We start from the raw sequence: 26491 nt of genomic DNA, 5'->3' as shown, positions 1-26491 counted from the left end.
ATTTACCTAGACTGTACCAAATTTCAGAGGCACCCTTCCCAAGTTTTAAAAAAAACAGTTTTAAAAGTTTCAAGATCCATGCTTAAAATACTCCAGCAAAGAACAGGAACTGATTGCGTACCAAAATACATTCTTCTTTCAAGCTGCACTGTTGTATACATGTACTATGCTCATGCATTTTTTAAAGCTGACTATTGCTGACTCCTTACCTCTGAAGCAGTAGCTGCAATATTAACATTGCTGGGCTGCCCATTCATTAGGTCCATACTGTCCACACCATTGATTTACTGCCCTACATTTGCAGCGATGGCTTTACTGATTCATCTTCAGAGTCATCACTCCTAAAAGAAAATTTAAAAAGCAGCTTATGGTTCCATAAATAAATCAAGGAAGTGAGACAGATCATCCAAAGTGTAACATGGGACAGGAATGTTTGGCCAACTATGGGATTACAGAAGACTTCAATCAAGTAAATATACCATATTATGCAACTGATATTGTGATTCCCTTGCTGACCCTTCAGAAGATTGTGGCAAGATATGTGGATGATACACAACAGCAAATTAGAACTAATTGGTTATTTCATGAGACAAAGTTCAATTTTGAGTGCACTATCAAATAGTGAAGTATTTGTGCCAAAATAGTAGAGGACCTGAATTCCATCTGTATAAATACTACATGTGCTTTTAATTTAAGACAGAAAATCTTAAAAGTCTCTGATGGTTCAGAAGAAATGCTACAGAGAAAGGGATAAGGGGGTGAGATCTTGTTGCTGCTTCTTGGTCTTTCTGCTCCCATTCCTGCCTCATCCATGGAACAGAGAGATTCTCTGCCCAATGATAGCATGTAGCTGCCAGAGGGTTGGCCAAGAGGGAACGCAGCCTTTAGGCCTAAAAAAGGTTCCTCACCCCTAAGTTAAATTAAACAAAACCTGAAGATTCAATAACATATATAAGCTTATAAAATTGGTTTGATAAAAGTTGTTATTCTTAAATTGCTTTGGGATGTTTTATGGAAAAAGATTCAAAAATAATTATTGCAACTCTAATGTCATTCCAACTGTGAATGAATGGTTAATCCGTGGACCAGTTGGCTTTTGTCTTATTTTTCCAGTTTTATATTAAATGCATATAGTCTCCAGTTTATATTCTGAAAAATAGGGGCTGTGAACCAGGGGAGATGGCCAGTCCTTGGTGGATCACTTTGATAGGTGGACAGAGCCAGCCACCTAACAGTCTTGATACCGGGTGACTGCAATTTCAAAGAAAAAAAATCAAGAGCCAACTGCACTCCTGATTCTTCCTTTGGCGTTTCAAAGATTATTCCATTGCAGCACCAGCTTTAATTTGGAAGCAGTACTACACCAAATCCAAACAGTGGCAAATTTAACTCGTGGCTGCAAAAACCAACAACATCCCTTTGCAAACTATAGCTTGAATCTGGCACTTGGAAGCCACAATTATACTTATCCCATATGCCTGATGTCATACGACATCAGGTGTTGAACAAGTAGGTGTGTTTTCCACCAAATAGTTTCATGGCTCAAATGGGAGGCCTGGCATGCATAACTAGCTGTGGTGGCCGCAGGTTTCCCACCACTGTTGAAAATAATCATTTTAATGCACACACAATCAGCATTCTCCCATTATACGAGACAGCTCTTGCTAGACTACCGTTTTAGTCTGAAGTTGTGGGAACATCTGAGTGCTCCCCATAGAACAAAATTTCTGATGAGGAACACCATCATCCAAGGGGAGGCCTTATTTTATTATTTAACAGAATTTATATACTGCTTCATTTATATACTGCTTCACCTCTACCTAACAGACTGTGGTTAATTTTAACTATGGTTTGTTTGAAACAAGAAAACTTGGAGCCCACAGGTGTTCATAAGATTCTACCTTAAATTATGTATGCTTTGTTGCTGCTTGAAACAGTGTATCTTAGGCTGCAATGCTACAATTAAGGCATGGCCCTGCCCAAAAAATGGCTGCCAAACTTCTTCTGTTCTGAACTGTGGAAATCAATCAATCAATCATATATTCCGACAGACATTTGGCAGCTGCTGACTCTCATTTTATGCGCACAATTATTCTGTATTTAAGCACATGTATGATATATTATGTTGTAGTCTCATTACAATGCCGGTTGCTGCTTTGAATAGGATTTTCTTTGGCAGGAAAGCAGTTTGTGATGTAAATAAATAGCTTTAAAGAGATCGAAATAAAGGAATACATTAGCTTGATTATCACCAATTGCTTAGCTAATCGGAGACTATTAATGCATTAAGCTGTTTATTTTAAGAGCGCTGCTTGTTTTCATCAGTTTACAGAATGCATATTCATGCTGCTGTTTAGCCGACATCATTTTAAAATGAGAATGTAAACCTTTGATAACTGCAGATTTACAAAAATATCTGGTCTGCCTTCTACTTGATGCATTGCTGCCACCTTGTGCTGAGAACAAATCCCAACAAACTTTTATTGGTCCTATTTCATAGTGATTTCCAGTGTAATTATTTTTAATCAGATATTGGTCACATTCATATTATTAAATTTGATCTTATTAAGCTGAGATTTGTATGCAGCCCTTTGTTTCTTCCTTCATGGAATGAAGCAATCAAAGCAAGTAATCTCTAATTAAACAGCTTCCCATTTCATTCAAACTAGGAAACTATGGCTGCCACATTCAGAACAAGGATATTTAACTACCTTCAGACTCTATGGTTTAATATACTGACTTGTTCCAAAACCAATAAGTAAAGTTTCCTTGTTTAGAGGAATTGGGGGGGGGGGGGGGAATGCCTCATTCTAAGCATGTTTAAAGAGATTCACATTAGGGCAAACAAACAAAACTCACTTCACTTATATTGGTGGGGTCTGAACTGACAACGGCAGTGACAGACCAAGAAGGATCCTGTGGATAAAGGTAAAAGGTAAAGGTACCCCTGCCCGTACGGTTCAGTCTTGACAGACTCTAGGGTTGTGCGCCCATCTCACTCAAGAGGCCGGGGGCCAGTGCTGTCCGGAGACACTTCCGGGTCACGTGGCCAGCATGACATCGCTGCTCTGGCGAGCCAGAGCCGCACACGGAAACGCCGTTTACCTTCCCGCTAGTAAGCGGTCCCTATTTATCTACTTGCACCCGGGGGGGGGGGTGTGCTTTCGAACTGCTAGGTTGGCAGGCGCTGGGACCGAGCAACGGGAGCGCACCCCGCCGCGGGGATTCGAACCGCCGACCTTTCGATTGGCAAGCCCTAGGCGCTGAGGCTTTTAACCACAGCGCCACCTGTGTCCTGTGGATATTGTTCTCCAAACCCTCTGGAGCAGATTTTGAGGCTGTGCGGGGGGCTGCAGGGAGCAGGGTGGAAAGTTACGCTGTGCAAGGGCAAGACTCTTGGGCACACAGAACAGCAGTATTCTGGGCCAGAGGAGCTAGGACAGCAGTCGCCAACCTCAGAAGACACCAAGGTGGCTGTGAAAGGTACAGTACACAGAATGATTCCTGCCATTCCCCAGAGGAGAAAGAGACAGGAGGTGATGGACTTGGAGGAGTCTTTTCCCGTTCTTGACCTAACCCCTTCAGATCCAAGGCTACTGACCCTGGATAGGTATGCTGATAACCCACTTGCTACCTTCCATGGAGATGATATCAGAGAAAGGGAATGCACTCTGGAGAAGGCAAGCTGAAAGGAAGGAGTAGGATGTATTCAAGCCATAAGTTTCCTGCCTTTGTAACCTATCCCAACAATATCCAGATAGGCTCCAATACGCAAGGGGGAGATTCCAAGAGGCTTTGGAAGGGACAGTGGATAGAAAGATTCCTGCCACGTCCCAGAGGAAGAGGCATGTGGTGGTAGTAGGTGACTCTCTGCTGAATGGGACAGAGGCAGTAGTGTGCAGAGGAAACAGAATGTCCCGGGTGGTGTACTGTCTTTTCCTATATTATACTATATTACACTACAAAGAAATGTTTAAATGTTTCTTTGATTGTCCTTGAATCTTCCCACCACACCTGCTATCCTCTCCTGTCACATCAGTGTGGTGTGCCATGCCCTTTGAGAACCTCTGATCTAGAGTGGGGTGTCCTACTTTCACAACTTCCTGAAAGCAGGCCATCCAACACACGTGCCCAGTGATGATATTCCTACCTGAATGCCTCATTTGTGATGTGCTTTAATAAAAACAAAATTTCCCTCTTAGGGTGGATCTACACACAGGAAAACCCCCGCTATAAATAAGTCAGAAATTAAATTGTTGTAACAAAAGAAAGATTGCTTCGCTAGGATAATGACAACTCCTCCTGATTCATCAATTTGCTGTACAGTGGTGCCTCGCAAGACAAAATTAATCTGTTCCGCGAGTCTCTTCGTCTTGCGGTTTTTTCGTCTTGCGAAGCACGGCTATTAGCGGCTTAGCGGCTATTAACGGCTTTGCGGCTATTAACGGCTTAGCGGCTTTAAGAAAAAGGAAACAAACTTGCAAGAACTCGCAAGACGTTTCGTCTTGCGAAGCAAGCCCATAGGGAAATTCGTCTTGCGGAACGACTCAAAAAACGGAAAACTCTTTCGTCTTGCGAGTTTTTCGTCTTGCGAGGCATTCGTCTTGCGGGGCACCACTGTATAGTGCTTCCTGTATTGGGGATGTTTAACTACCTTTCATCTGATTTTTTTACGACATGCCAACTGCAAAATAATTAAAAATAGTCTTACTTGATTTAATTCTCTGAAATCCTATACAGCTGGACTTCAAAAACCCTCAACATTTGCAAATATGAGAACTCTGTGACCCTCCAGGTGCTGTTGGATGCCAACTCCTGTTAGCCCTAGCCAGTATGGCCAATGGTGAGGGATAATCTCAATAAACTAGGACTAGTTAAGACAATAACTAAAAGGGTTAAATGAACCAAGGATCATGCATCCATCCAAACTAACTATAATTAAGGACAATACCATATATTACACTTTAGCCCACAATGTTTCCAGCCTAAAAGTTTGCTTTGCACTTTCAATCATAGTACTTCTCAAACTTAAAATTTATAAACACTGTACTCGCAGAGCCTTTCAAGTTATAGATTCACTTTACCCCATCTCATATTGCACTTTCAGTCACACTTTAATCTGGGGGAAGGTAGTTGCACAAGTATTCTCCCCAAGGGCTCTCATATCATTTAAACCAGGTACAGGTAGCAGTTTAACCCTTCTACTCTTAATTATTGGCTCCGTCTAAATCTAAATCCTCCCGGTCTACTGCCCTTAGTGACAGAAGACCCCCATAAAAGTGTGTGGTCCAAAATTGTGCACCAAAAATTCCTCTCCTGCGCGCTCCACCCACATCAGCTTCTCACGATGGGCTTTATTAAAGCAAAAAGGCTAATTGGACAGTGTCTGAAGGACTTAGAGCAACAGAACAATCTGGCCATTATAAAGGAACTCTGTCCTTGGTATGCCTTTTTTTCCTCCTCTCAGTTTGATTCCCTGGCACCATATTTGTATAAACTATCCCAAAATACAGACGTGCCTTTACACTGGCCAGATTGGATGTAATGCCCTCCGCCGTACTTGAGGGCAGGTATCAAAAGATTCCAACTGAGAAACGACTCTGCCCCTGTGGAGATGGTAATCTGGAAACAGTGGCTCATGTTCCCCTGTCCTGTCCCCTTTATAAAGATCTGAAGAATGAGATCATCACCCCACTCCTACTTACCATCCCAGGCCGCCTATCTGCGGCCACATTGTTCTTTCTGTTATCAGGTCAAAATGATCAGACAACAGCAAAGGTTGCTAGGTTTATCGAGGGTGCAATGAGATTAAGGGCCACTATCTGAACGATAAACTTGATCATTTGATTGTCCTTTTTACCCATTGTTGTCTTTTTAATTGTATATATTGCTTCTTTTATGTTGCTATGGCCGTTGGCTAATGCAAATAAAGTTTATCTATCTATCTTCTGCTCTGAGCCATTTGCTCAATAAAAAAAAAGCTGTCAGTACCTTCTCTCAAATGTATTTTTGTTTACCTAAAATTCAGTATTTTGTCACTCTTAACTCCCTTTCCTTCCACTTTGTACACTTTGATGACCACAGGTCAATGATCAACAAGACATTACATCAGTCACTGCAAGATCTTAAAATGGAGGGGAACCACAAATCTCCCTTCAGAACAAAAGAAAATAGGACAGCTCATGTTTTTTGTTAGCAGCTAAGCTTAAATACCTGCATCAGAAACCAGATTTTCACATCAGCCTCCAAACATGTTTAAACAGCACCAAACCTAAGTTAGTAGTTTCAAAAACATTCTGCAGGGTCAGTCATTCTTCAGAGATTACATGATTCAGAAACTCCGTAGCAGGGCAGTTTACAATAAGTAACTCAAAACCTCAGGTGGGCATTTTTCAACGCCAATGAGAACTCTGGAACCCTTCACAATACTAATCACCATTGGCTTACTCTATAAATACACCAGACTTGCACAGTTTGAATTGTTCAACATGACTGTTTTTGTGCTCAGCAGCCAGAAGTTCTCTAACATTTAAATAATGCAAGCACAGTATCAACTGGCCAGTGATGCTCAGCACTATGCACACAAATGTGGCTATATACTGGACAATGAACAATCTACAAATCCAAAATTTATGCCTAAATAAACTGTGGCACTTCAAGTGCAAACACTTGCACCGTCCCTTAATGTGTAGGTGGGTTTTGTCTAGAAGTCTCTTGGATCTGATCATCAAAAATTTGAGGCTTCTTCACAAAACAACACACCTGATATTTTTCAAGTACAGCTGACAGTGAAAAAGTCTGTCATCTAACGCAGGAACAAAAAAACCCTTTGATAATTCATATAGAATGCCAATGGTTGCCAACTAAATCATGAACATGTCTGGCAGAAAGCGGGGTCAAAGTGGTGAACCCATAAGTCAAAGGACAGCACTCTCTATAGAAAAACACCTGGTTTCTTACTCCCAGATCCTATATTCCCATCATCAAATTGTACAACAAAGAGTCTTCTTGCACCTGCTCGTCCAGTGCCACAGCAGATGCCTCAGCCCCACACTACCAGCAGGATTTGAGGGTGTGACTTACCTTCCTAGCTACATTATAGTACCATTATCAGCCTGCATCCATCACACATCCTCATTGTCTGCAGGGACCCCTAGAACAGCCCACACCAAGGTGGCCAGACTGCATAGTGGGCACCCAGAACACAGGCTGACCAAAATCAGTAGGCTCCCCTACGCCATGCCAAACCTTGGGATAGCTGCATCCAATAAAGTTAGCACCATTTTCAACCCAGACCTGGACTGTTTCATTTCAAGGGGGGCTCCTGAACAGCATGCCAGGAAGCAAGTGGGCAACATACCCATTCTCTTCAGTCCTTTGAGACTGGGAGAGAGCATAAGAGAATGCTAACTGGGCTGTCACAGTTTTAACGCCCTTAATATGACCAGCTTCTCCATTATTTCTAGTAGGAAAAGTAATTAAATATCTCATTTCACACAGAAACTCATGCTTCCAAAACAGCCAAATCAAGCTGTGCTGTAACTTATTTCCAAGACAAACTGAACACTTTGTTTCAGAGGTGCATGTATTTCTAGATTTCTCCTACGTTAGAAAAAAGTTGTTATAAATTACACTCTCAAAAATAGCAAAGAACCTGTGATCAAGCTATTTTGAGTGGGGGCGGCTCCAATGGGTGTCAAGAACCAGAAATGGAGTAATACCACTAAGAAAGCATAAAGCAGTTTAATCTTGGATGTAAAATAGCCAGTACTTTATGTTTATATACTGTATAAACATAAAATTATGTTGGTGTTTCAAAAGAACAGTCACATTATGCTTGAGTAACAAAACACCTAGTAAAAAAAATAAAACCAGAGAGAGAAATTTATGTGTATGTAGTTTACATTTAATCTCTTCATAATTGGTAACATGGAAACACAAGCTGTTCTGTGCCACAAAGTGATGGTCTAGCAGAGAAGCTTTCACAGTTCTGAAACAGAGACAGCAATCCATCAAGGAAGCACAAGTAGTGCAAAAGCCAATAGGGTGGATCCAATCTATTTCCTAATGCGAGTGGTTCAATTTAATATCCACATCCCAGTTTGGCAGAGAAACCTCAGTTCTGGAAGATAAAAACCACATGCAATTGTTATCTTTAACAAAGATAACAAATACCAACTCATAAATAACAAATCCAAAACAGAAATGTGAAATCAAATTGCGTGTTTGGACAATGTTGCACAATGTTGTACATTTAAAAACACAATACAAAGAGATTTCTCAAGTTCTATGAATATATTTTCTGGTTAAAATCCAGAAAAGCCGATGAGTGTACACACTGAGGTGTGCTATCCCCTTTCACTTCACAAATTGCTGTTCCAGAAGACATTTGTGGGGCAGCAGCCAGAAGAGGAAACCGTGAGGTGTCCTAATATGCATGCAGAACATCATACATAGCACCGTTGGGACTTTCCTCAGACCACATCCTTCATCAGCCTTACATCATGTTTTTCTTTGGGGGGGGGGGTGAAGGGAACTCCAATAAGGACTCTAGTTGGCATGGATGGAGGTTAAAGAGGAGTGCAATTGGGGGTAGAAGTCAAGCCTGCTATACAAAAGTAAAATTTACATTGACTACGCTTTTGACTCTGGCCCTGCCCACCACTGGTGTGCGGCCCCTGGAAGGTTGCCCATGTGACCATGAGGCTGGAAAAAGTTCTTGACCTTTTTACAACCAAAGTCTGAACCAGACACAACAACATTTAACATTGTCTCAACCCTGCACAGCAGAAGCTGAACAAACTGAAAATCTGGTATACTGTATATTTGAATGCAAGAGGAAGGCTATGAAAATATTTTATGCTAAGGCCATGTTGAATCATTTGTTTGCTAACAGCAGCCTAAAATCAGCCAAAATTCATTACAAGTGGTGAATTGTAGGGGGGGGGGTATTTCTGTTGCACAAGTGGAGCTTGTTTTGCCTGTGTAAAGTCTTGATCAAATTATTAATTATCTTGATCAAATTAATATGGCTACTCATATATTGTAGGCTAAGAGATATGCCACTGGGACTTTATTACTAAACACATGTATCTGTGAGTAGGCATGTGTAGCATTACACTGTTAGGGAGCAATCCAATACTTAATTATCTGGGAGCAAGTCCCACTCAATGAGACATATAAAGTAGACATGCAAAGGATTGCAGTGAATTATGTATTTTAGGGACGCGGGTGGCGCTGTGGGTAAAAGCCTCAGTGCCTAGGGTTTGCCGATCGAAAGGTCGATGGTTCGAATCCCCGCGGCGGGGTGCGCTCCTGTTGTTCGGTCCCAGCACCTGCCAACCTAGCAGTTTGAAAGCACTCCCGGGTGCAAGTAGATAAATAGGGACCGCTTACTAGCGGGAAGGTAAACAGCGTTTCCGTGTGCGGCTCTGGCTCGCCAGATGCAGCTTGTCACGCTGGCCACGTGACCCGGAAGTGTCTCCGGACAGCGCTGGCCCCCGGCCTCTTGAGTGAGATGGGCGCACAACCCTAGAGTCTGTCAAGACTGGCCCGTACGGGCAGGGGTACCTTTACCTATGTATTTTCTCAAGTCATTCTACCTTACCAGACAGACCTGCAAGGATATCACTTCCTGATAATTGACAATCTACCTCAAGTAAGAAACTTTTGTTGTTGTTCAGAAATGCAGCCAGATGTTTTGATTGGACTTTTAAATTCTTATACAGTGGTACCTCGGGTTACATACGCTTCAGGTTACATACGCTAACCCAGAAATATTACCTCGGGTTAAGAACTTTGCTTCAGGATGAGAACAGACATCGTGCTCTGGTGGCGCAACAGCAGCAGGAGGCCCCATTAGCTAAAGTGGTGCTTCAGGTTAAGAACAGTTTCAGGTTAAGAACAGACCTCCAGAAGGAATTAAGTTCTTAACCCGAGGTACCACTGTATAAAAAGCAAGATGGTAAGGTCATTGGGGCTGCAATTCTAACGCTACTTACTTGCGAGTAAGCCCCACTGAATTCAATAGGACTTACTTCTGGTTCTGCTGTATGATACTTGCCAGTAAGGTTTTCCTCCATTAACAGGATTGTGATTTTCCTTATAAACAATGCCAAGAAATTGTAAAATACTCCTACCTAACATAATGCATCTTTTGCTCTCACTGGATTTCCTTTATCTATACAGTATCTGTTTGAGGATGGGATCTGTTCCGGAGCTCCAGTCGGATCCCGAGGTTTCTGAAACCGGAGGAACCGCTTCTGTGCATGCGTGCGCGGTAGAGAGCTTCTGCGCATGCAGCATGGTAGAGCGCTTCTGCGCATGCGCGCGGAGCGAAACCCGAGAAAATGCTTCCAGGTTTGCTGCGTTTGCATCTTGAAGGATACACAACCAGAGATGTGCATATCCAGAGGTACCACTGTATACACTTTCTCCGGAGGCTGTATTCAACTGAGCGTAACCAATTACTGTCATATTTTTAGTTTTCTACACAATAAACAATGTAGGTTTAGATATATCATAGAAACGTCGAATTAGAGGGTCATCTAGTCCAGGGGTTGTCAACCTGGTCCCTACCGCTCACTAGTGGGCGTTTCAGGATTCTAGGTGGACGGTAGGGGGTTCTACGGCACAAACTGACTCCTCCTTCCATCGAGCACTGGTGGGTGGTAAGGAAATTTTACCATCAAGAAAGATGCATTAGTGGGCGGTAGGTATAAAAAGGTTGACCACCCCTGATCTAGTCCAACCCCCTGCAAGAATTTCAACAATTTGAGGAAACTCAAGCATGTCCTCCTCCCTCCTCTGTGTTCCAGTTCCCTCCCTAGCTGTCAGTTTTTAGGCAAACCATGGTTTGCATTTGTTCTCCCAACCAAAATTGAAAACCCTAGTTTGAATAGGGTTCAAATTGAGCCAGCAAAACACTACCATAAACAAATGCTGTCAGCTCTTTTTCTTACTGATGCCTTTTTATCCATATGTTTGAGAGGTTGAATAGTTCGTAAATACGCCTAAAGAAACAGGCCTACAGTCTCCAAATAAAACATGGGTCCAACATAATAAAAATGTAAAGACAAGGGAAAGCTGGCAGTAAAAACATTTTAAACCTACCCTTCATCAACGAAAAATCCCAGGCTGGGGTACAGTAAAACCCATAAAAAACACATCATAGTTTCATCAAGACCAAATTCACAGGGCAAGCACAGACAAACCACCCTGAACAGATAAAACCGTAATTAAAACAGAATCAAACAATAGCCAGCTAATTGACAAATGCCTGAGCAAACAAATATATTTTGAGCTGGCAATGAAAACTGAGAGGGAAGGGAATTCTACAACCAGGGCACCAACCGAGAGAAAACCCTTTCCCTAGTGGCTATGTAGCAGATCTCAATCAATTGCAGTAAGCTCAACAGGTCTTCCCTCTAAGTTCTTAACTCAAGGGCAGGTTGATAGTTTTAAAGTAACTGATGTTCATCAGAGAAGTTCAGTCATGTATGTTTATCCATCTTCTATAGAGCAAACTAGTTGCACTAGCAACTGCAAAAAAGATTGTTCCTCATTCTGATCAACTTAAGATTTTATTCTAAATTTCTGCTTTTTAATTAGCACAGCTCCCAGTCTTGATGAAACTCCTTCTTATACGTACATGACACAAAACATGGATGTGTATAGATGCAGGTCCTGCTTACATTTGTTAGGTGTTTGCATAACGAGTCCACAATTTCCACTGTTTCCTATGGAAACATTTCTACTGTAGGATTGTCTGCTCTCTTTCACCCTTCTCTCGATGGTTTCTTCCCGAAATTGTTGCAGCCAATCGGCAAAGGGGAGTGGGGGCTGAAAAGCTAAAGTTTCTGTCTGGAAGATTGGGGCCTCTAAATGCTTGTTCTGACATTACATTTAATGAGGGAAAGAAGTGAAAGGAATTTGCAACTCCTTTTCCATCTCTGCTCTAATGTGTAGAGTCACCAAAGAGGTCACCATAAGAAAAATCCAAGAGCCCCTTTTCACAAGGATTCTCATACTTTTGCTTTTCCCAGTTCTGTGTAAGTATCAGTTGGCCCTTTGAACTTAATAACTTGAATACCAAAGAAATACGACTTCCTAAAATGCCAGCATCTGATGTTGTTGAAAGAGATCTCTTCACTGAACTTTTAAAGCATATGAATTGCTACTGGGGAAGTTAGAGAATTTGATTCACTGGAGTTTTTATCCTGTGCTATGCTGTTATTTTATTGCTTTTTAATACGATTTTTTATTTTTTCTCTTTCATAAACAATTCTCGGAATGCCAAAGACAAATATGAACTACCCCATCCCCAAAGGTTACTGTTATTAAATGAACCCAGAAACATTTTACCTGAAACTTTATAATACAAATTCAGATATACTTCAGGATACAAGGTAAACCTTTAAAAATTGTAATGAGTGTTTACCTACAAAAGGCTAAGATATGATTTCACACAATATCTAATTCTCCAAAGATCTGTCATATTTAGAAATTGGGATATATTATAATATAAACTACATGGTCAAAATTAACCACGACAGTTTATATGAAAAGACAAAGAGATTGATAGATGACTACCAGTTTTACAGCTGAATGTTCTTCCAAAAGTTTTGTTTGTACTCATTCCACTGCTGATACCTTTCCAAATTTTTAACAACTGGCAAAACTTATTTAATTTCTTTTGGTCTGGGAAAAGACCAAGGATAGCACCAAAAACACTTTACAAACCAAAAAGAGCAGAAGGCTTAGGATTTCAAAACCATAAATGCAATTATCTAGCTGCAAAGCTAAATCATATGACAACCTGGTTTATGCATAATGAAGCTTCAGTAATGAAACAAGGAATAATCAGCACATTTAAAATGCTGTGTGATTCTGTACAAAAAGAGACAGCGACATTTAAAAAAAACCAATGCAACAGAAAATCAATCTAAAACAAGTACAGGGTTGAGAAACCTCAGCAAAACTATCCTAGAGTGTTTTTGCCTTGCTGGAATGTGTCCTTGAACTTTGATAATGCATTTTGCTTGCCTGGATGGAGGACAGATAGTGAGTGAGTGAGTCTGTGCAGAAACTAGCTTACTGTGCAAAGAAAAATGTACATTCATAATAACAATAATATTTTATTATTTATACCACGCCCATCTGTCTGGTTTTCCCCAGCCACTCTGGGCAGCTTACAAGATATCTAAAAACATAATAAAAACATCAAGCCTTAAAAACCTCCTGATACTCTGTCCTCTTTTGTCTCCAACCCCTTCCACCACTGGCATGCGGCCCTCAAAGGCTGAAAAGGGTTCCCCATCCCTGGCCTAGTATAAAGAAAACCTAGCTCTGGACTATTTCCTAACTCAGAGTCGTAACTAAATATGGAGTAGTACAGTGGACGCTCGGGTTGCAAACGTGATCTGTGCGGGAGGCACGTTTGCAACCCGCAGTGCCGTGTCTGCGCGGGTCGCAATTCAGCACTTCTGCACATGCGCGAGCACCAAAACCCGGAAGTAACCCGTTCCGGTACTTCCGGGTTCGGCGCAGTGCACAACCCAAAAACAAGCAGCCTGAGCATCTGTAACCTGAGGTATGTCTGTATAAATATGAAGCAGAGAAGCAAAATGCCTCCCAAAGAAAATGTTCAAAATAGTAATAAAATTAAAGTAACTAGATAGTTGGTAAAGTTCTTACCAAGGCGAATGAAAATAGAATTTTGCAACATCAGACTATGGCAATCACTCTGCTGGGCAAGCTGAAATGCTTGTGGATGAACAACCCCCCGTCTCTTCCCCGCTAATGCTACTCGAGTTCTCCACCCCAAGCCAATTTAATGGGGTGTTGTGGCTGTGGGGAGTAAAAAGCCCTACTGCATAAGCAGAAGTCCTTCTGCACAGCAGATGGGTCGCTTTAGGTCAGAGGTGTCCAAACTTTTTTCAAAGGGGGCCAGATTTGATGAAGTGAAGGGCCAAATTACCGCGGGGAAATAAACTGCCACAGGGGCCAGATTAAACCGACCAGCAGGCTGGATTAGGCCCCCAAAACAGACTTTGGACATGGCTGCTTTAGGTGAATTCTGCTCTGGTTGAACTTAGACCAGTCATCTTCTAGCCTAACCTACTTCACAAAGTAGTTTATGAGGATAAAATGGGTAGGGAGCATGCACACCATCTTCAGCTTCTTGGAGGAAATGCTGGATATAAATGTAATAATAAAGATGGAAATAGACGTGGGCTATAGCTCCAATGGCACTGTGGTCTAAACCACAGAGCCTTGGGCTCGCCAATCAGAAGGTCGGCAGTTCGAATCCCCACGACGGGGTGAGCTCCCGTTGCTCGGTCCCAGCTCCTTCCAACCTAGCAGTTCGAAAGCACGTCAAAGTGCAAGTAGATAAATAGGTACTGCTCCAGCGGGAAGGTAAACGGCGTTTCCGAGCACTGCCCTGGTTTTGCCAGAAGCGGCTTAGTCATGCTGGCCACACGACCTGGAAAAACCGTCTGCAGACAAACGTTGGCTCCCTCGGCCTATAAAGCGAGATGAGTGCTGCAACCCTAGAGTCGTTCGCGACTGGACTTAACTGTCAGGGGTCCTTTACCTTTACCTTTTATAGCTCCAATAGAAAACATGGGCAATAACTAACATCATGTGAATGGACCTCTACTCCCAAGATGAGACACCCCTTCCTGTTATCTTTCTCCTTATTGTACCCACTCCCAATCTGATCCAGAGAGTCCCCGGACCTAAGGTGGTATTTAACGCCCAGATTAATCCAAATATACCCAGGTGATGGTGTAGGAGGGGCATAAACACAAGAGGAGATATTGCACATATTCTGGGGGCTGTGTGAAAAGTCAAAGAGGTACTGGGAAGTAATTTTAGAGTATTAGAGAAATGATAGGATACAGTGGCATCTGGCACAATAGTTGCGCGATCTGGCAATATAATACATGGGATGCTGAAGGATGATTAGCCATCTACAAGCAACAGCTAAAATGCCAATTAGCTACTAAACAGAGACAGAGTTTCATCATGGAGGTTTAGATGTTTAGGGTATGGGACTAGTACTGTACTTGGGAGACCAGAGTCTGAATCCACACACAGTGAGGAAGCTCACTGCCTCACAGCCTAACCTTGTGGCGATTAAATGAAGAGGGAGATAACTGTATGACACCATGAGTTTCCTTGGAGAAAAGTTAGGATATAAATGCAATAAATAAATAATCTGCAATGAGGTGCATATGCTTAAGCTTATAGATATTGTTAACAAAACAGAGAGCAGATGGAGTAATAAAAGCTTTATTTCATAATAGTATATGTTCATTATATACTGAAGTGATAAAGATTAGAATCATGCTCAGTCCTACAGTTTATTAGTTTTGTAAAGTTAAGAACGTTGCCTATATTCTTATTTTTCTCAAGCAATGTACTATATCAAATGATATTTATTGTTTTATTTGCTTAATGGATTATTTGTGGATCATTTTTCTGTGGCTCAATTCATCCTTTTCCATAACAATAAAAAAATTCTGAGAAAGGAACTAATCCACAACATCTTTGGAGATCCACCTCACTTTTGTTTTTCTGTCTAGAACTGTCACTGCACCCTGGTGAGTCAAAGAAAAAGACATGTTGACAGATCAGGTGGAGCAAAATACTTCTTACAGAGCCAATAATCCATTCCAACTTGAATCAAGATGTATATACAAAGCAAACACTAACTCCCACCTGGGTACAAGCTAATGGTGAATGTGCACATGCACTTGGACTGCCTCAACTGCGTTTGTTCTCTACTCTGAAGAGAAGTGCATAAACACACACATCAACATACATTGCTGGATAAAAATAGCAAGACACCAGAACACAGGGTGATTTCTGATGCCATGTTGTCACGCAACAATATGCGGTTATGTTGGGACAGCATTCTTGGACTCCATCTTCATTTTCTCTTTAAATATTTCCCATTTAGACCAGTAATTTACTTCTCAATTAGAAGTAAATTACTGGTCTAAATCTTTGCTTTAGGGGTATACCAGGGTATTGGGACAGCTTCAGATCCAAGCTGCTTCCAAGTCATCCCAATGATGCTCTTTTTGGCTCGTGATGTCAGAGCTCAGGTGTCAGGTCAGGTCTTCAGGTGTTTCTGTGACAATGGAGGGCAGGGGAGAGTGCAATGTCAGAGAAGGATATCTAATCTATTTTATGCTCCTAGGATCCCTTAGGCATTCCATATATATATATATATATATATATATATATATATATATATGCAGGTTTTGGTGTCCTCGGGTATCTTCCCGTGTAAAAGTTGGGGTGTCTAGGCGACGTTTCGACGAGGTCTCACTCGTCATCTTCAGGCTGGTGCTTTCGGCTTCTTGTTACTGGAACAGAGCAGGATCTCAGTGTTTGAGTTCCTATAAATACTGTTGAGGAGGTATGGTGTGTAGCCTCCAATGTTCTGGGCAGAGAGGAAGTTCCCAGGCTAGTGTGCCTTTTCTTCTTTTGTTCCTTAATTGCTTGAGGGATATCTTGAGTGATTTCTTGAGTGATATCCTGAGTACCACTTAGGTGGGTCATTAGGTGTGGATTAGTTGCTAAAGCCTTTGTGTCTTGACCTCTTGAACTTTGTGAAGAGTTTTTCTGAGAGGATGGGTGTACTACATTTAGTTGTGCTCTGGCTTGGCTTCGTGTATAGGGGCGAGCTGTGGTTTTGTGGCCTGTGCCAGCCAGATCTGTGTAGGGATTGCAGGGGGGTGCAGCATCCGGAGGTGCCACCATGGTTTGGTTACTGGATGGTGTCTGTAATTTATCTGTGGAGAGGGTCTGGGTTTGGGTCTGGTGTGGTTGATTGGTGATGGCGTTCTGTGTGCCTCTGGATCTGGTGTCAGTTTTTGTGGGGAGGGCTAATTTCCAGATGTCTGGCAAGCGGGATGTGTCGTCACGCTTGTTCATGTTGTGAGGGTGTTTCTCTATCTCGATGGCTTCCATGATTATTCTCTTGTGGTGATGTTCCATGTTAGAGAGCAATTTGGAATCTGCAAAATTAATTTCGTGTCCTGTTTCTTTCATGTGTTGGAAGAGAGAGGAAGTTTTTTCTTCTTTTTTGACGGCATTCTTGTGTTCTGCGATACGTGCATTTATTCGTCTGTTTGTTTGTCCAATGTACGTGGCTGGGCAGACTTTGCAGGGTATTTCATAGACCCCTTGGTTTTCCAACTGGATTTTATCCTTGGGGTTTCTGAGGATATTGGCTATTTTTTGGTTGGCGCAAAAAGACGCATCCCCACGGAAAACATCATATGCGGAGTCGAAGCTAGCCTAACCAAAATCAACCCAGATGAAGCCAATAAAATCAGACTTGAAGTCACCAACATCCTCTGCTCCAGCAAACCACCCAGAAGCAATTTACACAAAGAAGAACAGAAAGCACTCACCAACCTGAGGAAAGACAACAACATAATCATTCTCCCAGCAGACAAAGGTAATGCCACTGTTGTGATGAACACATCGGACTACCAAGCAAAACTATCAAATCTACTCCAAGACCCTACCTACCAACCTATAAAAACAGATCCCACCACCTACCTGGAAAAAACCACCAAATCCAAAATAAAAGCCTCTCCTATCAGTGAAGAAATCCAGCTAAGAATCATCCCCAGAGAAAAATCATCCAGATGCCCCAAACTCTACGGCCTCCCCAAGATACACAAAGAAGGAACACCACTCAGACCAATAGTCAGCTCCATAGGCTCACCTCTACAAAATCTCGCTAAATTTCTCGCCAAGCAACTCCAGCCCTATGCAGAATCCATCTCTTCACACGTTCCAAACTCCTTCCAGTTCATAGAAACAATAAAGAAGCAAAACCTACATCCCAATGACCTACTTGTGAGCTTCGATGTTGTATCTCTCTTCACACAAGTGCCCATTAATGAAGCCTTGACAGCCATTCAAAACAAATACAATCCCCCCGAATACATCTTGGACCTGACCAACCACTGCCTAACCAACACGTACTTCATCCACAATGGACAAAGATACAAACAGATAGAAGGAGCACCTATGGGATCACCCCTCTCACCGGTCATCGCAAACCTGTACATGGAACACTTTGAAACCAATGCTTTAGACAAGTCAGAACACAAACCCAAACTTTGGCTCAGATATGTTGACGACACCTTTGTAATTTGGCCACACGGGAAGGAAAAACTGGACAGCTTCCTCACACATCTCAACAGCCTACACCCCAAAATACAATTCACTATGGAAATAGAAGCCAACAACCAACTTCCCTTTCTTGACGTCCTAATCTACAAAAAACCTGATGGCTCCCTAGGACACACTATCTACCGGAAAAAAACACACACCAACCGCTACTTACATGCACAATCACACCACCACCCTGCACAAATAAACTCCGTAGCCAAGACTCTCATCTCCAGAACCAAACGCCTGGCTGACAAAGACCACTTGACAACTGAGTTACAGAATCTCTCAAATGTGTTAATTGCCAATGGATACCAGCAAAACAGGGTTACGAAGCTAATCCAAAAAGAAACACCCCCCAAAAACCAAGACACAGAAGAAAACAATGGCATGGCCCTCCTTCCTTATATCAAGGGCACTACAGATAAAATTAGCAAAATCCTCCATAAACACAATATCAAAACAGCCTTTTGCGCCAACCAAAAAATAGCCAATATCCTCAGAAACCCCAAGGATAAAATCCAGTTGGAAAACCAAGGGGTCTATGAAATACCCTGCAAAGTCTGCCCAGCCACGTACATTGGACAAACAAACAGACGAATAAATGCACGTATCGCAGAACACAAGAATGCCGTCAAAAAAGAAGAAAAAACTTCCTCTCTCTTCCAACACATGAAAGAAACAGGACACGAAATTAATTTTGCAGATTCCAAATTGCTCTCTAACATGGAACATCACCACAAGAGAATAATCATGGAAGCCATCGAGATAGAGAAACACCCTCACAACATGAACAAGCGTGACGACACATCCCGCTTGCCAGACATCTGGAAATTAGCCCTCCCCACAAAAACTGACACCAGATCCAGAGGCACACAGAACGCCATCACCAATCAACCACACCAGACCCAAACCCAGACCCTCTCCACAGATAAATTACAGACACCATCCAGTAACCAAACCATGGTGGCACCTCCGGATGCTGCACCCCCCTGCAATCCCTACACAGATCTGGCTGGCACAGGCCACAAAACCACAGCTCGCCCCTATACACGAAGCCAAGCCAGAGCACAACTAAATGTAGTACACCCATCCTCTCAGAAAAACTCTTCACAAAGTTCAAGAGGTCAAGACACAAAGGCTTTAGCAACTAATCCACACCTAATGACCCACCTAAGTGGTACTCAGGATATCACTCAAGAAATCACTCAAGATATCCCTCAAGCAATTAAGGAACAAAAGAAGAAAAGGCACACTAGCCTGGGAACTTCCTCTCTGCCCAGAACATTGGAGGCTACACACCATACCTCCTCAACAGTATTTATAGGAACTCAAACACTGAGATCCTGCTCTGTTCCAGTAACAAGAAGCCGAAAGCACCAGCCTGAAGATGACGAGTGAGACCTCGTCGAAACGTCGCCTAGACACCCCAACTTTTACACGGGAAGATACCCGAGGACACCAAAACCTGCATTCCTGTACCCGTGAAAATCTACGAAAGCATATATATATATATATATATATCCTGTTGTTTGTTTGTTTTTGTTTGTTTGTTTGAAGAGCTGTTTCAGGATATTTACAACTAGACCTAGATACTGCCTACTTGATTCAGGGCAAAAATAGGACAGTTCCCCCTTTAGGTCAGCAAGGCTAGAATCTTAGACCTAATGAGTACTTCTATAATCTCTCGATTCTTATGAGGCACTGGCAAATTCTAATTAATTTCCTGCACAATCATGATATAGAAGTCCTTACTTTCATAAAGTCTGTGGAAAAACAATGCTTTCCAATGAGGTGAAGAACTAAGAAAACAAATACTCCAAAGGAATAAAGATTATAGAAACCACACTGGACAAGGCAGAAGAGGAAAAGATGTGACCGTTCAAACACATATTGCCTTTTCTATGTCAGGAAATGCATTGTGGTAAAAAAGACTAGGTTGCAAAGGGGACCTACTACATTCCGCCTTACAACCAGCAAGAAATTATAAGTTTAATGGGGAAGAAAAAAATCCTCCCTCTGCTTCTGAAAACTATGGAGGCAGTTGAAATCTTATAGTCTGCACTGGTATCCATGAAAACAAAGATTAGATTATGTACTATCTCCATCTTTCATAATTATACCTTTGGCATCACAGAAATGTCTCCTTCCAAAAAGTACACATACACGAATACTCATCTCCTCAGATTCTCTCCAATTTTTTTCTGGATTTGTTGTTTTGGAAGTGAAACAATAAAAAGCAGTCAATGACATTATAGGAAGTTATTAATTTCAATTACGGTATCACAGCTCAGTGAGCACTTGAAGCTTGACATACTTTTCCTTAGAAAATCAACTTACTCTCTCAGACCAGTAAGAAGTGTTTAGAAAGTGAAAGTACAAGTTACAAAAGGCTCCTCCATGGAAACATTGCCCTACAGCAACTTATCAGCTATTAAATTAACACAGCATTTATTTCTTATGGTCTGGATATTTGTTAACCCTGACTTTGTACTTTCACTTTAAGTGGAAATTAAATCCCGATACTCTGATTAGGATGGGCTAAATCAAGGACATTTGTCTGTTCAAATGTACCTCCTATCTCCCAAAAGCAAACCTTATTTACATGTAGAATGGCAATTTTAAACATTAAAGAGCAAAGGTTGTATCCAAGTGTCAATCACCACTTTGTCCTAGAAAGCAGTGCCTCCCAGAGGTAAATGTTTATCATCATTTAGCCCTATTAGGTTCCTACAGATTGTAAACCTCTTAGCTTCCTGTCCAATTCAATGTGCTGTGCGCTGGCTGGGGCTTATGGAAGTTCTAGTCCAAAACATCTGAATGGCACCAAGTTGACTTATGCCATAAAACACTGTTTAAATTGGGGGTATAAATAACTTTTTTTCTAACAATGCTAACACCTTAAATTGTCAGGCTAGCTTACACTGACAATTTGTATTTGATGGAGTAACCATACAAACCAATTATATATTTTGAACCATAATCTTACTTTAGGGCAGCAGTGGGAAACCTGTGGCCCTCAAGATGTTGCGCGTCTCCCAACTCCCATCATCCCTGACCCAGACTGGCTTGGGATGATGGGAGTCTAGTGCCTTAGGAGGCCATGCCTCTTGCTAACCCATTCTTGTGTTGACACAACTTTATACAATCACATACACACATACTCACAGAGCTCATCCCTTCTGTACAAACTTTTCAGAGCTACGTTAAGAACAATGTAAATCCTATAGATCCCTTTCCAACGGTGGTTGGTTATTGCAACCAAACTAGAATACTCTACTATTATGGTGTAGCATCAATCAGTTGCATACTGTACAGTCCTCTTTCAACATCATATTCTCCAAATAGTCACATCTTATTTATACCTCCCAATTTGAACCATGAAACCCCCTTCAGAATCAAGGGTGAAGTTCTGTGAACTGGTTTTTTTAAAGCTGCTAATATGAGAATGGGGAGAAACTCATTTCTGTATTTATTATATTAGAACTGGAACTGCAAATTTAGTACCAAATTGTTAAGAATTTGAATACCCCAGTTCAGTTCAATATTTACACACACTCCACCACCCTGCTAGTTCTTAAAATGCACCATTCTCAGCCCCCTGTGATCTGTGGGGTTTGCAAGACTGGCTGGTTGTGCTGGTGTAGACAGACTAAGAGTTAGGAGACAACAGGAAGACTCAACCAAAACAAAAGGGGAATGTAGACCAAGAGGCCATGGAAGACAACACGGGAGGAGAGTTTAGAAGCAGTAGTGATCATGGGAAGAACTGGTGCAATGATGCCATTACGTAGCATTGTCAGTGAAGACAATTCAACATGAGCAGCAGCACTCCTGCCATGGTAGTCACTTTCTGTGGAAACTGATGCCCTTTACAGAGGAATGCCTTTCCTGAGACAGCAGCAATGAATGGCAGATTTGGGGGTCATGCCCAAAGGCACTACTCCAATGAATGTTTCTTTGCCCACTATGCAAGCTGCTTGCTGCTTCTAGTGGAAACACAGTGATCCAAATTCCCCAGTAGTAGCCTTCAAAGTAGCCTTTCCGCCTTTTGATGATGCACAGGCATTTGCACAACTTCAATTCTCTCCAACCTGGCTGACCTCTGCTTTTCAAAAGCACTAGGTAACAGCTCCTCAGCATCTTTTCCTAGTCCCAACATGGGAAGGGGTGGATGATGACACTGAAACTGGTGCCGAGATCCAGTTTCCATTCTCATTCATGCTTTTATCTTTGCTGTCAGAACTGTAACCCCGGTGCACCTGCTTCATGACCCGGAAAGCTGTCTGCGGACAAATGCCGGCTCCCTTGGTCTGAAAGCGAGATGAGCACCGCAACCCCATAGCCGCCTTTGACAGGACTTAGCAGTCCAGGGGTCCTTTACCTTACCAGTCTGAACAGAAAGAGAAGGTTCTGTTATCTACCTGTGCCAATATGTAGGTGGGTGGCAATTCCTGGTGCCTTTCCCACAGAGGGAGCTGCACCAGGTTCTCAAATAAGGATACTTTAATCCAAACCCAGAAATATTTTGCATGTACCTCATGATCCCAGTCACAAAAGCACAAGCCCCAATAATCCCACACAAAGATGCAAGTTCCACTGATGCAAGTTTCAATTGATGCAGTTTTCCCTACAGTGATATGTTAAAACCTGTTCATTCACCTCAGGCATCCAATACATACATATAAACTTCATTGAAAGCACACATCACCAGTTCTCATCCATGCTGAATTTTGCTTTCTATCCTGCAAGTACGGTAATGTATTTCTCACTCTATACTGGGAGAAGGAGTTCTGTTAAAAACACTTCCACTGCTGTGGGTAGAATTTTTACACCCTTACCGCTGTTCACACACAGTAACACAATCACCAAGTGAGAAAAAAGAAAATATAAACGGCACCTACATAGAACCACATTCCATTATTCTGTATTATTTAATATGGAATAACTATTATTTTGTGGTTGTGTATTCAATCACTAAAAGTAATGTCACTCTGGGAATATTTTACTGAAAGGATTAAAGCACATATATTTAAAAACGACACTCTGTCCTGACACATGCGCTGAAATTCAGGAAATTCAAGCTTATCACTCTGGTGCATTAAAGAGCACATGCTTGAGGAGAAGCCACTGTCCTCCCATACTTCACACATCCTGCTTGTTGTGTGAAAGATAGAGGTCTAGTGGGCTAATCTTCAGCCTCCAGAACAACTACTGCTAATGTCTCAAGAGCCTCCATTATCTCCATTGCTCTCTGTAGCTGCTCAGCTCCACTACATTTCATTTATTAGACTTATTAGTTGCTTGTCACCCGGAGGTCTCCAACCATCTGACAGAAAAAGATATATATATATATATATATATACACACACACACACACACACACACACACACACACACACACAATACCAGGGGAGGGGGGAATCATATACTACATTAATATTTCATATAAATTCCATTAAAAGTACCAAAATAATAAAGCAATACTCATGGGAACTGGGTGTGCAAAAACTCACTAATAGTTAGTTGCCCTGTATTTTGAGAGTGCTCATTTTCATGCTGTGCTGCCTGTATAACCAACCAGACAACCCACACACCAAAAGCGCAGAACCAAACGTGGCTTCTGTTCCAACAGGCCCTTTTGCTCTTTTACTGTGCAGTTACGCAGAGAAAAAACAAAATGGTGATACTTTTGTTGGCGAAGCAAGGTGCTCTATGAGGTATTTTGGGATCTCTCCAGTACCAGTTAAGGACAACTGACCTAAAAAGCTGTTTGGTAGCCAGAGTGAAAAAGGCTCCACCTGGTAATCTACTTGGCAAAACGAGGTGAATCAAAATTAAGTGGAGGCAATTTCTTCAGGATAGGTATGTGCCAAATCAAGCGCAGCATATTGTTTTCACCTGGTGCTTTGTGTCCTACACTTCAAAAGCACCAAATCAAGGTCATAGGAAGCTCCTGTGGGAAATTCGTTTAGAATTCCCTATTGCAAAACATAACTCCAAAACTTATTGAACAATCAGAAGCTAGTTCAAAAAATATATAATTGTTCTCTCTTTTCTATTTACCTGAGACTACAGCTACAGCTGTCTCTTATGTATTAGCAACTTGTGGTCCCTTCAACAAATCCAACCCTCAGTAATACAACGAAGACCCCACAGTTGCCAAAATAGAAGCAGAAGGAGCACTTGAAGGGAAGTGCACCGAATGTACTACAAGTGCACTTTGACAAGACAGCAACTGAGCAGGGATTGACCATTCGCCACTTCTTATTCAAAATTATCCTCTAGTAAAAATAGCTACCGCACAGCAAATAGCTTAGAGAAATTGGAATGGCTTCTAAATCCCACTAGTTACTCTGCCTTTGAAAGGCATGGCAATACTCTCTTGGTCAATTTTTCCATGGAGGGTTGGATGGAGGCTGCACTCCTATCATGACATATCCAAACCCCTCACCTCCTACATAGTTAACACGGATGATAGAGCTGTGACTCACCTCAAGCTCAGGAATAGGAATGACAATGTCTCATGGTAAGGAGAGGGGAGAACTAGCAAGCCTGCTAGTCCATGCAGAATAGAGAAAGCTCCAGGCATGCACAATGTATGCTTTAATTAAACACAAATTAAGGGAAGGCAAGTTCTAACCCTGCTCCAAAACAGAGCAGAGCAACAGAATACGGGTAAGAGATTCCTCTGGCATCTTAAAGGCGAACCAATTCATTCTGGCCTAAGATTTCATAGGCCAGAGTCCAGTTTAACAGATGCATGACAAGGCACCTAAGCGGGTGGGTGAGTGAGTAGGTAGAATGCACAAGTGTGTTTATTTTACACATGCATCCTCAGTACATAGAAAAGAAGACTGTTGGTTGCATTAGATTTTTGGCCAAACTCAGCAAGGCCAACAACCCGCCCAACGTGACGGCACATAGAGTAGAAAAGCACACAGAACTGAACCAAGAGTATAACCCTAAATTGGAGTTTGACGAGTCCCAAGTCCTAGGCTTTGCTGTGACCATTTTAGCTGGATCAGGCTTCACTTGATAGGCGTGCAAGGCAAAGCGACTCAACCCTCGCTCTGGACTTGTGTCTGTGCACCTCTCCTTTGCAGCTGATGGGAGAGAGAGCTCGGATAAACTTGGCAATGTGGTCAAGTCAGGTACGAAACACAAGATGCCAAGCAAGGCGTGGAAAGTTCCTCAAAGACCCCAACCACCCTCTTCTTCTTCGCCGCCCCCCGAGGCGTTGCAAGAAGAGCATGCGCTCGCTGGGCAAATAATGGGTGGGTGGGTGACAGAGAGGCGTTCAATGGAGCCGGGGGGGGGGGGAGGCGACACAGGAAAGGGAGTTGAATGGAGCCCAATGGAGGAGTTCAATGGAGGCGCGGCGGGAAGGAGACCCCCGCCCGGCGTCGAGGCGCAAGGGGACCGAGAGGAGGAGGAGGAGGAGGAGGGCGGGCGCCGCCGCCGGAGCCGTGGGCGTCGGCAGCAGCAGCAGCCGCCCGGCCCTCCCTGCGGGCCTCGGCGAGGCGCCCCCGGGGCCGGCTGAGGGAAGGCGCTGCTCGCCCACACGCCGCCGCCTCCGCCGCCCTCGACTCACCTGCTGACGAGACGCGAAAGGAGCGGGCAGAGCGAACGCGGGACGCGGCGAGGAAGCCCAGCTGCCCGGCCCGAGCTTAGCAGCCGCCGCCGCCGCCTCCCTCCCTTCCTCGCCCGCCTCAGCCCGCTCGCTTCAGCCGCTCTCATTCAGCACCGGCGGCCGCTTATCCTCTGAGGGGAGGGAGGGGGAGGAGGGGGAGGAGGAGGAGGCGTCTCCCGGCGCACGCACGCACGCACGCGCACGCTCCCCCGCGCCCGCGCAAGGTAGGGAGGGAAAGAGAGAGAGGGACGCATGCGCGCGCGCGCCCGTCTTTCCCTCCTGGAATTCTGCGGGAGGGCGGGAGAAGAGAAGGGAGCGCGCAGGCGCGATCTGGTCCGGCCCGTGTTGTTAAGGCCCCTTTAAGAGGCTTGTGAGCGCGAGCGGGCCCGGCGGCGTTAGGGGAAAAGCGGGCTCCGATTGGTCGCTGCCGCGAGAGAGCTCCCTCCCACCGCGAGGAGTTAACTGTCACAATGGAGGCCGCCAACGGCCCCGGAGAGAGAGAGAGAGAGAGAGAGAAGCAGCGGAGGCCGGGCGCCCCCTTCGGAGGGCTGAGGAGGAGGAGGACTGGAGAAAGGTAGCGGAGATGGGGGCGGATGGGTGGAGTGGGGGGCCCCCCAATGTGTCCGGGTTTATAAACTCCCTTGGTATAAAAGA

At 43.2% G+C, this 26491-nt stretch overlaps 2 protein-coding genes across 6 annotated transcripts in view; one reads left to right on the top strand and one right to left on the bottom strand.

Moving 5' to 3' along the window:
- The window catches only part of RALGPS2 (Ral GEF with PH domain and SH3 binding motif 2), a 123596-nt gene that overhangs the window by 77936 nt on the left and 19169 nt on the right, over positions 1–26491 (bottom strand). For 2 of the 4 annotated variants that reach the window (XM_028732353.2, XM_028732356.2), the window contains exons 1-2: positions 25799–25955; positions 210–341 (exon numbers count right to left, since the gene is read on the bottom strand). In XM_028732353.2, coding sequence (XP_028588186.2) covers positions 210–266 — 57 coding nt within the window. In that variant the 5' untranslated portion in view covers positions 267–341; positions 25799–25955. Of the gene's footprint in view, positions 1–209; positions 342–1901; positions 2015–25798; positions 25956–26491 lie in introns of those variants that run through there. The other 2 variants (XM_028732354.2, XM_077928240.1) reach the window with 2 other exon arrangements.
- Positions 26037–26491, top strand: part of LOC114598564 (uncharacterized) — a 31784-nt gene continuing 31329 nt past the window's right edge. Inside the window, exon 1 of one of the 2 annotated variants that reach the window (XM_077928241.1) lies at positions 26037–26411. The gene's annotated coding sequence lies outside the window, so the exon portion shown is untranslated. The remainder of the gene's footprint in view (positions 26412–26491) is intronic. The other variant, XR_013392839.1, reaches the window with a different exon arrangement.

The sequence above is a fragment of the Podarcis muralis genome, chromosome 5 (genome assembly GCF_964188315.1).
Source record: "Podarcis muralis chromosome 5, rPodMur119.hap1.1, whole genome shotgun sequence".
Lineage (NCBI taxonomy): Eukaryota > Metazoa > Chordata > Lepidosauria > Squamata > Lacertidae > Podarcis > Podarcis muralis.
The sequence above is the reverse complement of the archived record's forward strand: the minus strand, read 5'-3'. Positions and strand labels throughout refer to the sequence as shown.